Raw genomic sequence first — 16,455 nt, 5'->3', positions numbered from 1 at the left:
GGACCGCGTCACATCTCCTTAATTCTAAATGGCTTCATAAAATACTGGACAGTAATGAACAATAATGAATAATGATATTGTTCAAGCTTCCAAATCCTCCGCTCTACTGACAATGAATACAGGTGAGTGTTTGCAGCTTTTTCTGCCCTGTTTGTGGAGAGATCTGAGCTATTATGTGGCCTTCAGTGATTATTAATGATCTGTAGACAGGAAGTGTACAGAGGAGTTTATTTAGTTGACCGGCCGTTGTTTGTATTTGTCAGCAATATTTACAGTGTACGCTCACTGCCTTCCGGAACGATTTGTACCTCAGCATGGTATTAAGCATGTGTGTCTATATACGTGGACCTTTTCCTGAAAAAAAATTTGTTTTCAAATCAACGGGTGTCAAAAAAAAAACAGACTTCTATTTAAAAATCTCAAGTCTTCCAATACTTATTAGCTGCTGTATGTCCTGCAGGAAGTGGTGTATTCTTTCTAGTTTGACACAGTGCTCTCTGCTGCCACCTCTGTCCATGGAAGTGCCCAGAGTAAAACCAAATCCCCAGAGAAAATCATAACATGCATGTCATGCTGTTGGTATGTACTTGTAGCCCATAGCACCCTGTTGAAAATCAGGGCCGCTTCTGTCATCGGGCGGCAGATTCTTTGGTCCCGGAGGGGGTAGCATAATATTCCCCAACGCGGTCATTTTAGTCAAGTTTAACTTAACAAAAATGACAGCAGCCAGGGTTCCTGTCAGTCCCTGGGCAGCTGCTAACCTCTATCCCCATGCCCTGCCCAATCCCCCAAATACCCCAAGGCTCGGTCCATGAGGTCACCCGGCAGCCTTCCTCCTGATTGGGTGTTTGAGTACGCCACGGCCGTCCGCTGCAGCGCTACACTCTTGTCACCCGCCTCCAGTGTCATAAACATTGCAGTTGGTCTCCAGACATCGCTCCTGATTAACAGACCACCCCGCGCTGCCATGATCATTGGAGCTGTAACAAGTCTTGTGGTTTCTGAAGGGCAGTTTTCTGCCGGTTTTTCCTCACACACATGCTCGATGGACGGCACAGATCTCCTGTACATCCCAGAACATCTGTTGGTAAGTGTTTTCAGGAGGATGCCAGAAAGGTTCACATTAAGGGCCTGAGGTAGGCCTCGGCTGTGAAGTGCACCAGGACGTCTACATTAGGTGGCTATCCTGGGAAGGGCATTGGGAGGGTCCGCTTTAAGGGCCTGCAGTTTTAAGAAGTTCTAGGTGGGTTTTAGCAAAGAAAAGGTAAATTACGGTTGGGATGGATAGTCAGGTTGGGGTGGAGGGGCCTTCACCTTGACATGGTGAGAAAGCTTGCATGCCTTGGTGATTCATTGAGCTAAGATGGTGGGAGTAATACGCCATTGTTTATAGCTAGTTTCTGGCTTTGGTTTAAAAAATCTGTCAGATAAATCTCAATGTGTAAATACACCCTAAGGCTGACACATGGCAGGCACAGAAATTTGCACCACCTCTGGAGCTGGTGTAGATTACTGCCATGATATACACCTGCTAGAAGGTATAAATCAGGCACAGGAGGTGGCCATGCCTCCTCCCTGGCTTGCTATGGCCCCCAGGCCACCTATTACAGGCAGCAGGGCCTACTTTGGGAAAAAGGCGTTGGGGGAGATTTATCAAACTGGTGTAAAGTAGAACTGGCTCAGTTGCCCCTAGCAACCAATCAGATTCCACTTTTCATTCCTCACAGATTCTTTGATAGGTGGAATCTGATTGGTTGCTAGGGGCAACTAAGACAATTCTACTTTACACCAGTTTGATAAATCTGCCCCATATATTTATTTGTAGTTCGGTTTTTGCCTTTTTCTTAAAGAATGTTGGTGCAAGTTTGTTAAGTTAGTTGATAGTGTGCAAGCGTGCAAGATGGAAAAGCTGTGAAAGACCAAGCCAGCTAAAAGAACACCTAGGATAAATATGATGTCCATCCTGGACTGGGACTTAGAGGAGAAGTCCCGTGAAATAAAAAAAAAAAATCAGAAAGGCAGGAAAGTAATAAACAAAGTAAACTTACCTGTGCTTCCTTAGCTCCGCTCTCGAATCTTGCTGATGGACTCTGGATGTCGTTTTTAGCTGGAATCCGGGTACGTCACAGGCTGAGCAATTGCCCCAGATTGTCCCGCCCCAGTCACTCATTGGCTAAGCGGAAAATTCCTTAGCCAGGTATGTGACGTTGCAGCTGGAGGAGGCCGGCGGCTGTCAGCTGGACCCGGGAGCGTCACTTTGGGACACGAGGACAGGTAAGTTTACCACTTCCTGTCCAGTTTTTTGTTAAACGTGTTTAATGTTTCTTTTTTGAAGGATTGTTGGTGTTTTTACTCTATTTCTAAAGGGAGTTTCCTGGCAAAATAGACTGATCAGCTATCCACAGGATAGGTCATCAGTCACTGATTGTCTCCTGTTCACTTAAAGTGGTTGTCCCGGTAGTAGAAGATGCAATAGTCTTCTGCTTCTCTGCGCGGAAACTTGTTCTCCTCCCTTTGTCCTTTCAAGATGTTGACAGACGGATATAAGTCACAATCATCGTGTGCAGGTGAAGTTTATAATGTTTTCATGGGAACAAAGTCCCTGCTCCAAATACCTAGTCAATTATGTTTGTTTGCCCTACGCTTTACATTATCAAATGTTTCAGTCTTTTTGGGCTAGGCTCAGTCTTTTTTTTGGCCCTTTGACGGGAGTCTTTTTGGACATCCATCGTTTTGAGGCCAAATAACGTCAGTGATTTAAAAAATTATGGGTGCTATTTGGTCTTAAAATTATGAACAACCAAAAAGTTAAATGGGCAAAAAAAGACGATGTGTGAACCTAGCCTTAGGCTATCTTCCTACTACGTACTGACGATTCTTTAGTGAATGGCCATTGTTTAACTCTAAATCGCAGCCATTGTTGTAAAACTTTGGCCGCAATTAATAATCATAAACATAAGTTCTGGCCTTGGTTTTACAACAGCGGCCGTTGTTTGTGCTCATCTGTATGTGTGAACATAGCCTTATAGTTATTTTGTCCATAAACCACTAAAAGTCTCCATTATTAATCACGTTAGGACATCACATTATATTACAAGACATAATGATTTTAATTTCTCATTTACCTTTATTGGTATTATTATATAATTTAAAGTGATTTTCACATGTCACAATACAGTAAACCCCCCTAGGTAATGTTCCTGATACATTGGAATAGACCTGGCAGATATCCTGTTATGCCATGTAACTTTGTCTAATGCCCATGCACATAGAGGTAGCAATGCTACCTTGTGGCGGCTGAGACTGCATCGCCCTGAGTCATATCAGTCCGCATCTGCTGAGTCGGCCATTTTAGAAAGAGCTTTGGACCTCAGGATAAAGGACATTTATACCCCTCTTGCACAACCTCAAATAACCTCAGATAATATGATTACATTCAAAGCTTCATATCTTCATAGAAAATACATGTGTATTGTAATACATACATAGCAAGGGGAGCTTTTAGCCTGTGGTAATGGAATAGGCATTCTTGGTAGTGCAACTCTCGCGAGCATAAAACAAGCTATGGAAAGAATAGAATGTTCTTTAAGGCATTCCTCAGATTTTTCCTTTTAGCGTGTTGTTGTTCTGCACAGACACCAGTCATGCTAGGAAATGACATAGACCTCCAGGAGGCTGGCGACCGAATGCATCCTGTAGAAGATCCCAAACGGGAGGCCGATGTTTACTATAGCGATCCACATGGGTTCTCCATAGAAATGCAGCTCATGGTCATTTTCAAACTGTGGACGTGCACCAAAGGCAGGCATGATCCAAAACTAGGAAAATGGTACAAAATGTCATTAGATACAATAAAAATACTAAATTTAGAGGTTTAATACATTTTACTATTGCATTTAACGGGGTATTCCAGGTTAAAATGCTTATCCCCTATCCACACATTTCCACTCCATTCATTGTCTATGGAGTTGCTGGAAATAACGATGATCTATCTTCAGCAACTCCAGGCTATGTTGCCACAATGTTCCCGCCCTTTTCTGGACGGCCATCATTTTTGCGCCAAATGATGGATGTCTATTGGTAATGACAGTCGCAAATAAATGTTCATGATCATTATTTGTGCCCGTCGTTACCAATAGACGGCCATCTTTTGGCACTAAAATGATTGGCCGTCCAGAGAGGTCCCCACTCCATTCTAAAACAAGACTCTGGGTCCTGTGGATAGGCGGATAAGTAGTTTAACATGAAATACTCCTTTAACTGTTTTTAGTATAGATTTATCCTAGTCTGGATATTTCTGAGTATATTATATTTAGAGCATGACCTTTGTTTTTTTTTTGTGGTAAAAATTTCTATAGCCATGAAATGGAGGTCTTTCTCCCATTACACATATCATCTAAAGTTAACTTGCCACTAAAAGCGTCAGTAATTGATTTGAGTGTCATTTACTAAGACTGGTGGACGAGTATGCTGGTATTAAATTAGGTCCCACCCTTTTCCCTGGTTGGATTTTCTTTTAATAAACCCGGCCGGCCCTATGCCCAGCTCAACAAATCTTCCAGCAGGTGTAGATTTGTATCATGCTTTACGCTTCCAATCAATAAATCAGGTGCTGGAGGAGGCCATGCCCCCTCGCCTTGCCACGCCCCCACCCGTCGATTAGGCTAGCCGAACATATGGCGGGCGTACACCAGGGAGAAGGGGACGAATCTGAAAAAGTTCCCCCCTTATGTGAAGCCATTTATGGCTGCAAATGAGCACCAATCAGCATATTCACAGTGTCTTTACACGGGGCAGCCGGGCTGTACAAACAATCGCTGTTCTGTTCGTGTGGCCATTGACATTCATTGTTATCAGTTGCATGTCTCCTTTTTTACACAGAGAGACGTGCGGCTGATAACGATAAATTTTACAGCCACACAAAACATCCCATTAGCCGTTGAGTGGGCTTGCTCCATGGCCGGTCTTTGACACTCTTACAACATCGAATTGGCTTGTTGCCAATAATCGTCCGTGTAAAAGTATGAAAAAAAGGCAGGTCTGATAATTCATCCATTGGTTGGAACTGACGGCTTTAGTACCAAGAATTCTCAGAATACACTGCTTATTAGAGGATCAGCTGATCACAAGGTGTCCTCCTAAATGATGGAGGTTCAACTTGAAGGACTCACCTCAGAATACCCCATGAGGGAAGTTGAATATGGATGTACTAAACCAGACAATTCCTTTAACGGGGTAGTGCAGTGCCCCCCCCCAAAAAAAAAAAAACAAAAAAAAAAACATAGACATACACTGAAAATATACAAATATACTTACCATCCCACTTGTGACAATCGCCTTTCAAATTCCCAACCAGCCACGCCCCCGCTACTTCGGCCGCGGTCCTCACTTCTGGGTCCGGGTGCAGCGAATGGGAGAGAAAAGGCTGCTGGTGCGAATAACTCAAGCATGCTTGGGTCCAGTTGAACCCGGAAGTTTCTGCATTTGATTACTGGTATCTGGCAGAAGAATTTGGATGCATCCCTAGGGCTTCCTGGAAAACATGGCTGTATCCATGTTTTCAATGACTCCCTAGGGCTGAATCCAACTTTTTCAGCCACCATTATTCAAATGCTGAAGGACTGGACTCGAGTTGTGCTCACCTCTACTAGTCATCTATCTATCTGTCGTGGTCAGTGTCTGCAACTGCCCCTCTTTTACCTCTCTACCCATGTACGTATGAAGACCCACATCATGGGGGCTATTCTTAGTAAGCTAGGTGTACGGACCTTATCATTGGCAACTCACATAATTAGTCTTTAGGTGAAATGGAAAAAAAAACAGCACATTAAAACATATTTCTCGACACTGCCATTGTAGACTTAACTTACAATGATGTTGGAAGCAAGCAGGAATAAAGAGATTTCCCTCAGGGCCTTCCTTCTCCAGTCTGCTCTTGTATTCCTTGCGATCGGGTGTGCAACAATCCTATTGCTGTTTGAATCCAATTCACGTCCATGCTCGGCCTCCGAGAGACTGCCCTGAGGACTTATAGCTGCTGGATTGATGTAAACCTCGTGTTTATCGATATAGGCTACAGAAGTGTGGTGGTCCGAGTGTCCACCAGCGAATGGTTCTCTGTGCAGTCCTTCTATGATGAATATGTTCTGCAGGGTATGCTGCACAATCATCATTAGTGAGTACACCAAATTGAGTACATTAATGAGATGCCCAGGAGAGGTAGCTATAATGGCTATTATGGAGAAATAGGAGATACAGTACTTGCCTAGGGCAGCGGTTATCAGCAAAGCAACATCAAGGCTCCTGGTAGGGTTCTTGTCACTGTCTGCATCCCTCTTGTCGTATCTGAAGATGATGGAACCAGCAAGTGAGCCGATACTCATCAGGCTGAGAGCTACGATGTTGAAGATGTAAAACATTTCAAGTGCTTCTGTTTTAGACGACTCTGTTGACTCTTCAATCTCATAGACAATGAAGACCCCTAGGCCGACCACAAGGACCACGACTCCAAAGGTAAGTCCTATAAAAAGTTTGTGTGGACGGAGCGAGTGATGTGTGTGATGGGGATGATGACTCATTGCGCGGCCAACATTCTTCCACATCACGTAGGACAGGGCCGAAGCAAATAGGCTATATTCAATATTAAAGGGGTACAGGTAATAGTATCCTGTCTCGAAGGTCTCACACACTAGAGTGTTACAAGAACAGCCATCGGCTCCTCCACCAGCTGAAACAAAAGAGATTTTTGCCTTTGATTAAAACCTTCTTTTAAGAAGGATAAAATTACATTTAGTGGCATGCATGTATCTGACATGGAGCCCACATCAGCATGTAAGGATGAAGGGTTGGCTGAAAATATGCTAAAGATTATTCATACCGCTAAGAGAAGTTATTATACTCCATTATGTCCTGGCTGATTCAGATCGAGTATGTGTGACTAGTGTTTAAAAAGACAGTCCATATAGAAAATCCGCCATAGTAGCAATAAAACCAATGGCACCGACCAATAGTAACTTTATAATTCATACAATAAGAATTTCTTGGTTGGGGGAGCAGCATGGTCATCATACAACCAGTGTGGGGGGACTTCGCTGTTCTCCCAACAAACTTTTTGTTGCTTAGATTATACTTGAAAAACAATTACTGTTGATGGGTGCAATTGTTTTTTTTGGTGCTATTGTGTTATTTTATGATAGTTGTTATCCTATTGTTTATCGTACAGACACTTTGGCTTCTGGATACACCTTGGCCACTAGACAGCCTTAACATGTTTCCACAAAGAACGTTTCTTTTATTTGTTCTGTTGCAGTCCGGGAAGGAACAACCAAACCTAGGAGAGTCTCCAGTCAAGGGAACCACCTTCTAACGAGCCACAATCAAGGATGACATGACTTGGGAAATACCCCGGCAAAGTATCCATCCACAGACAGCTGTGTCAGGGTATTAGCCCCTTATCAGCATGAAGCAGGATTCTGGCAAGTGGAAGCAAAGCCTAGTAAGTGCATTCAAAGGAATACTAGGTTTTGCTGTCATTAGTGGGAATCCTCCTCCACACTGATGAGGGGCTAATTCCCTGAAACAGCTGTCTTTGGATGGATACTTTGCTTGAGTATTTCCTAAGTCCTGTAAGCCTTGACTGTAGCTTGTTGGAAGGTGGATTACTTGACTGAAGACTCCCCTTGGCATGGTTGTTCCTTCCCGGTAGTAGCTCACTGACATTGATGAACACATGATGGTGTTTTTGAAGTATTTTTGCATATTTGTCTATACCTTTATTTGCTAACAATGCAGTTCCTTGGGCAGAGGAGTCCGGGTCAGTTTCTTAACAGTAGCAAAAGAAATGGGACCAGAAATGTACAGCATTGGCTTTATGGGATGGCATAATATTACCAGGAGTAATATGCATACATATACATTCTGGGACTGTTTATGGACCACCTATCAGGATTAGAAAGAAAGGATTCCCATCCAGTTATTGCACCTTCCAACAAAAGGGTCCACTCAATATTGGTTTATGTTTTTCTTTTTCTTTTTTAAATAAAACTTCAGGTGTACATAAAGATTAAGCGTTTCAAGGCAGAACAAGCCTCTTCGTCTGGTTTATTCAACCTTGAAACACAATGTTTTTATGTACATCTGATGTTTAGTGAGGAATAAAGAAGTCCGTAAAGGAACATTGACTGGATCTTTTGCGGGAAGGTGCCAGTGGCGTTGTGGGAATCCCTCCATTTTCTACTTATTCTGTGAGACAACCAATAGTTTCATAGGAATGCAAAATCTTATTCCTGGAATATGGCACCTGTTGGATTTGCATGGAAATGGTAATACACTTAAAATTCTATGTGGGTCTGTATAAAACCAGTCAGTTTGCCATGTATATGTATTACGACTTTGATGCCTTACCTCTGGCAATCTTGTGACCCCCAGATGAGTGGTTAGCACTAGGGGTCTGGTGGAGAGATTCATCTGTGACAGCAGCCATCCAGATGGCTAGATTAGTGCTAAGGGTCAACATGAGGCCGCAACTGTAATACAGGCATATGACTATGAGTACTGAGGCAAAACTAAAGCCATTTGCACCTAACCTGGGGATTATTAGTTCTTACCTAGTAAAGTTCATGTGACGATGAACACAGTCCTTGCAGGACACCCAGAGGAAGTACGTCTGTGTGGGAAAATCATGGAATTACAATCATACAATCATGGAATTACAATCATAAAATGCTGGGATACTATACAATCTATCAGCACTGTAGGTCTCCGAACAACAATGCAAGAGGGTTATTAGATGCTGTTTCCCAAATGTTACCTGCAACACCACAAACAGGCCCTGGAAGACCGGATGGACGATTTTGATAGGAGATTCACAGTGAGCCAGACTAACCGATTTCCCAATCTTCAGCACATCAAGAACCAATGAGCAAACTCCAAAAACTGCTAGACCAACTAAATCATGAAAAAAAAATAGAACGGGTAAGATGAAAGCCAGTAATGCCTAAGTCATTGAATAATATAGACAGTCCAAAATAAATGTAAATTCATATTTTCAATTTTCATATTTTCAATTTCGTAAATTAATTTTTTTTTAACATAAAAACCTCACCACATACATATCTTTGGGAAGAGCCATCTATTGAAATAAGTTTTCTACTCTGAGAGGACCATCCCTCCAAGGAACTATTTTCCAAAGCAATAAGAAGGTTTAATGTACATTGTAATTGTATGATGATATTTTAGCCTACTCTCAATGCCAATCATCTAAACAGATATAAATTCACTTTTAACCTTTTAACATTTTACTTTTTTAGATCTAAGATTTTATTTTTGACGCTCTCATAACATATCTTCATAGTGGAGCTCCATTTTTGGTATAGAGCTTCACATTCCCGTCATAGACCTGGGGTTGAATGATAACATTGTGATATAATTTATAATTGATCAAAATTAATATTAAGGATTTGTCAAGTTAAATATATTTGCAAAACGATTCATTTAAAAAATGTGTTTCCTTCTCGTCAAATGACTGCTCTTTCCCTTCCATTTTTGACACCTTGATGACCTAGGTTACCGACCACTCTGCTTTAAAAGCAGTGGTCTGTCTGATACCACCCAATCAAAGCAGGGGACCAAAGACTCATTTTAAATATCACTCTAAAGTACCCAAAGAAAAGATAAACCCAGTAATTAAATCCCAACATGTTTCCCCCAGGAAGTGTCGGGTTCATCAGGGGACTAAGATTGGGATGCCTTAAAAATATCAACAGTAATCATGGCACCAATGATATCCATTAGTTCAGAAGCACAACCGTTATATCATTAGTCACAATAGCCACTTACAGTAACCCCACACCTTCCTTATCTAGAGTCCTGCCTTTTAAGGAATATCAATGTGTTACAATAAAGGTTAAGCTTTATATACTATGGTACAAAGATTTGTCAGCTCTATAAATCCTTACAAGTTTGATGAAGGTTCCCTAATAAATGTTACATTAACCATTCCTGGAGTTCATAGATATAAATATAATCTGCCCATATTCTATGCTCTTCATGGTCTACGCTTTGCATCATGGTCTAAGTAATGACAGATCTTAACATTTGAGACAATTCTCCTTACCTTTCAGCCAGATGGGTCCGGCATGGGAGTCCTTTAGGTTTCTGTGGTCCTTTTTCGATGTCCAGAACAGGTAGACGATCATCCAGCAGCCACTGAGGCCCATGAGGATGCAAAGCAGAGAAAGTACCTCCCGTTCAACCACCGCGACATCACTGAAAGCCCCGCTGCAAACAAGTACAGCGGCCAACAGCAGCACATTTAACCCCAGAAGCCCAGAGATCAAGCGACCTCCTTTCTTCAACAACGTGGGGGGTTCACCAACAGCCAAGGAGTGCTGGCCAATACTGATCTTCTCAAACTTGGAGTCAGTTTCCGTGGAAGACATGGTCATCGGAGAAATGGTGGTAACACCTATGTCCCCCATAATTAAGTCCTGGAAAATAATTTTACTAATTTATTATTTTTTTCTTCAGATTTTTCAGTAGTGATGCATACACTTTGAATGAACAGCATGTTCATGGTAAAACGTGAATATACAGAAATAAGTTTCAGCGGGAGAGGACTGAAACTCCTAGGGAAAGTGAGAGTTCTTTGTGTCTTTGTTGGGATAAGATATAGATTATTAGGTTTGGTGATCCATTTGCAGTCTATGTGTCATCGAATAGATTGCACAATCCTGGAGGTTTTTCTTCACAGGGTCAGACCACAGGAGGCCACCAGGCACTGTCATCTCTGTATACTTTTGCTGAATTTTCCTGTCACCAAATTCTTATAGTTTCTATATGTTAACCTTACAGTGTGCAACTATAGTGCTAAAAAATTTAAAGATATGAACTTTTATTCCAACATTTAAAACATGGTACAATTTAAACACACTCCGACGCATTTTAGGTTGAACCTCCTTAAAGGGGTAGTGCGGCGCTAAACAATTATTCACAAAATAACACACATTACAAAGTTATACAACATCTTGTGTCGACCCCCGTCCGCCATCTTGGGACAATGACGTAGTCTCCATCCGAACCACTCCATCCGTCCCTGATGCCGGCCCCCCTCTGCCGCGTAATAACTGTGCTCAGCCAATCGTGGCTGAGCTGCTGATGACGTGGCAGAGGGGGGCCGGCATGAGAGACGGACGGAGCGGTTCGGATAGAGACTACGTCATTGTCCCAAGATGGCGGACGGGGGTCGACACGAAATGCGGTGAGTATAATGCACCAACACTTCCGAGTCTAGCGTGGGGGGGGGGGGCACGGGGAAGGGGGCCATTCATATACATAACATACATTACAAGGCTGGGTTCACACTATGTATATTTGAGGCTGTATTTGTGAGGCTGTATAGCAACCAAAACCAGGAGTGGATTGAAAACACAGAAAGGCTCTGTTCACATAATGTTGTAATTGAGTGGATGGCCATCATTTAATGGCAAATATTTGCTGTTATTTTAAAACAACGGCTGTGGTATTGAAATAATGGCCGTTATTTACTGTTATATGGCGGCCATCCACTCAATTTCAACATTGTGTGAACAGATCCTTTCTGTGTTTTCAATCCACTCCTGGTTTTGGTTGCTATGAGGACCTGACATGAGGACCAAATACTGCCTGAAATATACATAGTGTGAACCCAGCCTTAGGTTGTATAACTTTGTAATGTGTGTTATTTTGTGAATAATTGTTTAGCGCCGCACTACCCCTTTAATCAAATAAAACTGAAGATTGATGATTAATAAGAAAGTGTCATCCAATAATTATTCTGTCTCTACAATAAAACTTTTCTTACCTGTCTTCCTTACAATGTAATATGGGAAACAGATCACTGATCTCAGAGAGACCAACCAAAGAAAACACTGTGGGCTTCCGGCTAAAGCGCTCAATACAGTGAAATCCTAGTTGCATTGCTCCCTGGGTTATATGAATATGCAAAAAAGAGCCAGTGGAGCCTCATTTAAGAGTCTCAAAACACAGGACTAGCCAGATATCCCTCCGGGAAGGACCCAGCCAAGGGGAGGCTCCTGTAGGGAAACCACCAAAAGCACCACATTAAGTGGCCCTATAAGTCAGGGTAATGACAAGAGAAAAACCAAGGCCAGGTAACCATCCACAGACAGCTGTTTCAGGGTGTTTCCCCCCATCAGTGTGGAGCAGGATTCTGGCTAGGTGGGAGCAATGCCTAGTAGAGTCATACGGGAAACTGATTACTGATCTCAGGGACACCAGCCAAAGTAGACACTGCGGGCCGCCAGCTAAAGCGCTCAATACAGTGAAATCCTAGGTGCATTGCCCTCTAGGATATATGAATATGCAGAAACAACCCGTGGAGACTCATTTAAGTCTTAAAACAGGACAAGCCCGATATCCCTCTGGGAAGGACCCAACTTTTAAAGCATGGTACAGGTTACAAACACACTCCAAGGCATTTTAGGGTGAACCCCCTTAATCAAATTAAACTGGTTGTGAAGATTAATAGTTAATGAGAAAAATGTAATCTAATAATTATTCTATGTCTTTACCTTTTCTTACCTGTCTTCCTTACAATGTAAGTAACAACTTGATGTCAAAGTCTAGAGCAGGAATTGATTCTGCAATCCTAGTGGTCCTCCTCCAAGATAGTTGATGGTGTTGAGGATCTTGGTCCAGGTTATTTGGTATGGGAATATTTCAGGCAGTAGTTCTTCGGAGCTTCAGTTTATGTTATTTGCCGTCTTTTTTTAGTATTTGCTTTCTGGTCTTGATCAATTTTTTGGGAGATTTTTGATTTTGATTTATCTGTGAGAACCCCCTTAGTTCAATGTGTATACATCTACCTTAGGATTTAAGGAACCTACTGATGACTTTGGGCTAGAGTCACTATTTATACTCATGTTGGGTCCCTTGATCTGGGATAAGCTTCCTCTTTTTCCAGATTATACTGTTCCTAGGACTGATTTACACACTGTGATAATAAGACATTATAAACTTTTCATTCTTATCCCACGTGACTTGGGATTTAGAGCCCCTATTATACTAGGGACAGGGTAGGACACTTTACATATCCCACAGCATTGAATGTAAGGAAAGCGAAAGGGTGGCTAGTTACAACATGCTGCCACCACCAAGGACCTCAACCCGATACTCACCCGATATAACCCTGCCAAAATTAAAGAAATAGTTTAGTCAATGTAACAAGTGCATAGTTCACATTAAATAAATAATCCAAAAAAGAGCAAAATTGTGCAATGCTGAAATCCCAACAAATTGCAACATCCAAGAAAATAGAGTATAAGGATATATGTATAGAGGTTACAAATAGGGCCGGCTCCAGGCTTTTGCGGGCCCTCGGGTGACAGAGTCTCAACAGGCCCCTTATCCATCTAATATGCACCCATCATCCACACACTATGCACAATCACTTGAGACATCACTAACATACACAAACACACATTACTGACACTGATTGACTGACACAGACACTTTTGGTTCCATAGAAGCTCAACAAACATGGTGCTTTCACTCACCAGGGGGGGATTTACTTTACCATAGGCCCCGGGCTGTTCACCAAGCCTGGGTCCCCCCAACCCACTGTAACTATGGCAGCATTAGCGTGGTGTCAATAGTACAGGATAGATAATGTCAAGTTGCTCTGATTTGTGCAAAATTGTGGTAAAAAAGTAATGATTTTTTGCAAATCATGACAGAACTATAGCCAGGAGACAATACACCACTGAAAGTATAAGTCTTTTTGGGTGGCCATGGGCCCCCCAGGAGCTCAGGGCCCCAGGCTACTGCCCGAATTGGACCTATTATAATCCACTACTGTCACTCACACTCACCAGCCACTGCATCTTCCTTTCCTTCTTATGGTCGGGAGAACGAGGGGGAGAGGTCCAGTATGCATGGTCCATTCCCACTGTGTGTTAGAAAAATAATAATAATAGAGCTCTATGAAGCCTGACTTTTTCTTACACATAAATGCATATGTATACAATCTACCTATCATCCATCCCCTCCTTGGTTGAACTTAATGGACAAGTGTCTTTTTTTCCAACCGTACAAACTATAACTATGTAAGAGCGAGGAGAGGACTGCACTGCAGTTTGTTCTCCCGATCGGTACGGGTGTGAACACTCAGACCTGGACAAGCCAAAACTTTTGACATGTTCCGACCTGTTAGTCTTGCTTGATAAAGACCAAGAGGTTGAAATGTCGCAGCTTTTTGTACCTTGATGTGTAAATAAACACGCTTGCTTCTATCTTGGATGCTTGTTGGCCATAACTAGGAGTATCTCCAAGGTGCTGTTGGACCTTCTTCTCATTTTGGTATGTCTCTATGTCAAAGGTTTTTACAAACGACAGTGACACTTTAAGGTATATGGGAGACTCCTGACTTACCAATGACAGATGACATTGGTGGAGAGAAGGGTTAGGCATGATGGACTTTTTTCCTGGGAATGACAAGAAACCATTATACAGGAGAGGAGAGGCAAGAAGAGATAACTGTCAGAGAATCTATCGTATAGGCACCTAAGGCTATGTTCACACATGTTACCGTTTCATTGCAATACTCTCGGGGGACGTTTTTACTGTCATTACGCAGTACTGTAATAGTACTGCAAAGAAACTGCAATGTGTGAACAAAGCTTGACACAATAAACTGAAAGTGCTTGTTGGTCTCCATAACCCATTTTTTTCTAGTGGGGAGAGTAAGGGTGGTATTCCACGGGTCGATGGAGCCCGATAAACGAGTGCTGATCTGCTAGATCGGCGCTCGTTTACTGGGCCTATTTCACGGCCCCGATTATCGTTAAACAAGGGCTGCAAGGACATCGTTACCAATGTCCTTGCAGCTCTTGCTTAACTGGTATACATACCTATTCATGGTGCAGGGCTCCTCTTCTCCTGCTTCTCCCGGGTCCCGCGCGCTCCTCCAGCTTCAGGGCGGCCTGTGTCAGCTGACAAGCCGCTCAGCCAATCATTTGCCGGGACCGCCGCGGCCTGTGATTGGCTGAGCGGCCTGTCAGCTGATACAGGTCGCCCTGACGCTGGAGGAGCGCATGGGACCTGGGAAGAAGCAGGAGAAGAGGAGCCCTGCACCATGAATAGGTAATGTATATCGTCAATCGCCGGCCACACACCGCTAATTCCACGTAGCGGTACGCGGTGGGCGCCCGACAAATATAGGTCCGGACCTATATCAACGATCAGCTGATGACAACGATCATTGGATGATCGTTGTCTCTAGTCCACGAAGCGATAATCGGCCGATTCGGCCGATTATCCTTCCGTGGAGTAGGGCCCTAAAAGTGTCACTGTTGTTTCAAAAGATTTTTTTTTTTTTTTTTTTTTTTGGGGGGGGGGGGGCTGCTTTTATCGATTTTCATATCTGTATTGAGGTCTGTTTCTTGCCATTGGCAGTGAGCTGTTGCATTTTTTGTATTTTTGTGTGTCTGCAATTTCAGCCATAACAACGTGCTCCTGCCTGGTGTGAATGGTGTTCTAGGAGAGCTGACCAAATTAGTTTTTTTCCTGTGTTCCAGATGGGGGAGTGGCTGCCTCTACTTGGTTGTGCACTCCACCTATCCCACCCAGGTGGTTATTTTTGCCAGTATTAAGGTAAGATTAAGCAGATCCACAGCAGATTTCATCTAAATAACTGAACACAGCATCAAATCTGCTGTGGATCTGATGCGGATCCTGTATGTGTGAACGCACCCTTAGATGGATCCTGTATGCCCAGAGCATAGGCTTATTATATGCCATGAAGAGGCCAAAGTACAGTGTAGGGTCCATCCCGGGCATGAGGCCACCTTACTGTGGTGGGATGGTACACACTATTGTTACGATCAGTCAAGGTCTAAACACTGGGACCCTGACCAATCAAAACCTTTAACATGTCTTTTTTGAAACTACAATGACACTTTAAGACATCCAATGCCTGCTGTGTATGGGGCAATGTGGAGTGTTGAGCAGCACCCCATTATGGGACTCTCTAGTGTCGGAGGCTGGGCTGCTCTTACTGCGTTTAGCTTTCAGATAGCAATATCTCCTCATTGGCTCATTTACCCCAGCTACAGCCAGTCCTGTAAACAATATTGATAAGGTAGCTATTTATTGCTTTATAGCATAGTGACTAATATTAACATATTGATGTGAAGAGAAGACTATGCGCTCACTAATGTGCTTCCCTGTGCATTCTCCACTATGCTGCTATCCATGCTTGTGCTGCGCATACAGATAACAGCACATGGGAAGGAAGAAAACAGCTGGCTCTGCTATCAAGGCTTCTGAGAAGGCCGGAGAGCTTCCTATTTTATTATTGTGTCTTCCATTAAATTGTTTACGAGGAATCACACATGAATTAGCACAGCAGGATAAGGATGACGGCAGGACAGGAATATAGGAGATAGACAGTGCTGGCGG

The 16,455-nt window shown here is 42.9% G+C and overlaps 1 protein-coding gene across 3 annotated transcripts; it reads right to left on the bottom strand.

Moving 5' to 3' along the window:
• Nucleotides 1-3,107: 3,107 nt before the first annotated feature.
• LOC138772645 (proton channel OTOP2-like) lies at nucleotides 3,108-12,890 on the bottom strand. 3 transcript variants are annotated; one of them, XM_069953178.1, is made up of 7 exons: nucleotides 12,570-12,890; nucleotides 10,115-10,487; nucleotides 8,810-8,946; nucleotides 8,607-8,665; nucleotides 8,404-8,525; nucleotides 5,871-6,727; nucleotides 3,108-3,818 (listed from the first exon to the last, which is right to left on the bottom strand). In XM_069953178.1, exons 2-7 carry the CDS (start codon nucleotides 10,476-10,478, stop codon nucleotides 3,648-3,650), a joined length of 1,710 nt encoding a protein of 569 aa, XP_069809279.1. In that variant the 5' UTR covers nucleotides 10,479-10,487; nucleotides 12,570-12,890; the 3' UTR covers nucleotides 3,108-3,647. The 3 variants fall into 3 exon arrangements, with proteins under 3 accessions (XP_069809279.1, XP_069809278.1, XP_069809280.1); XM_069953177.1 differs by having other exon boundaries at nucleotides 12,580-12,890; XM_069953179.1 differs by lacking the exon at nucleotides 12,570-12,890 and adding an exon at nucleotides 11,840-11,859.
• Nucleotides 12,891-16,455: the final 3,565 nt, after the last annotated feature.

Source organism: Dendropsophus ebraccatus, chromosome 14 (assembly GCF_027789765.1).
Source record: "Dendropsophus ebraccatus isolate aDenEbr1 chromosome 14, aDenEbr1.pat, whole genome shotgun sequence".
Lineage (NCBI taxonomy): Eukaryota > Metazoa > Chordata > Amphibia > Anura > Hylidae > Dendropsophus > Dendropsophus ebraccatus.
Note: the sequence above shows the minus strand (reverse complement) of the source record. Positions and strands in the feature narration are given on the sequence as shown.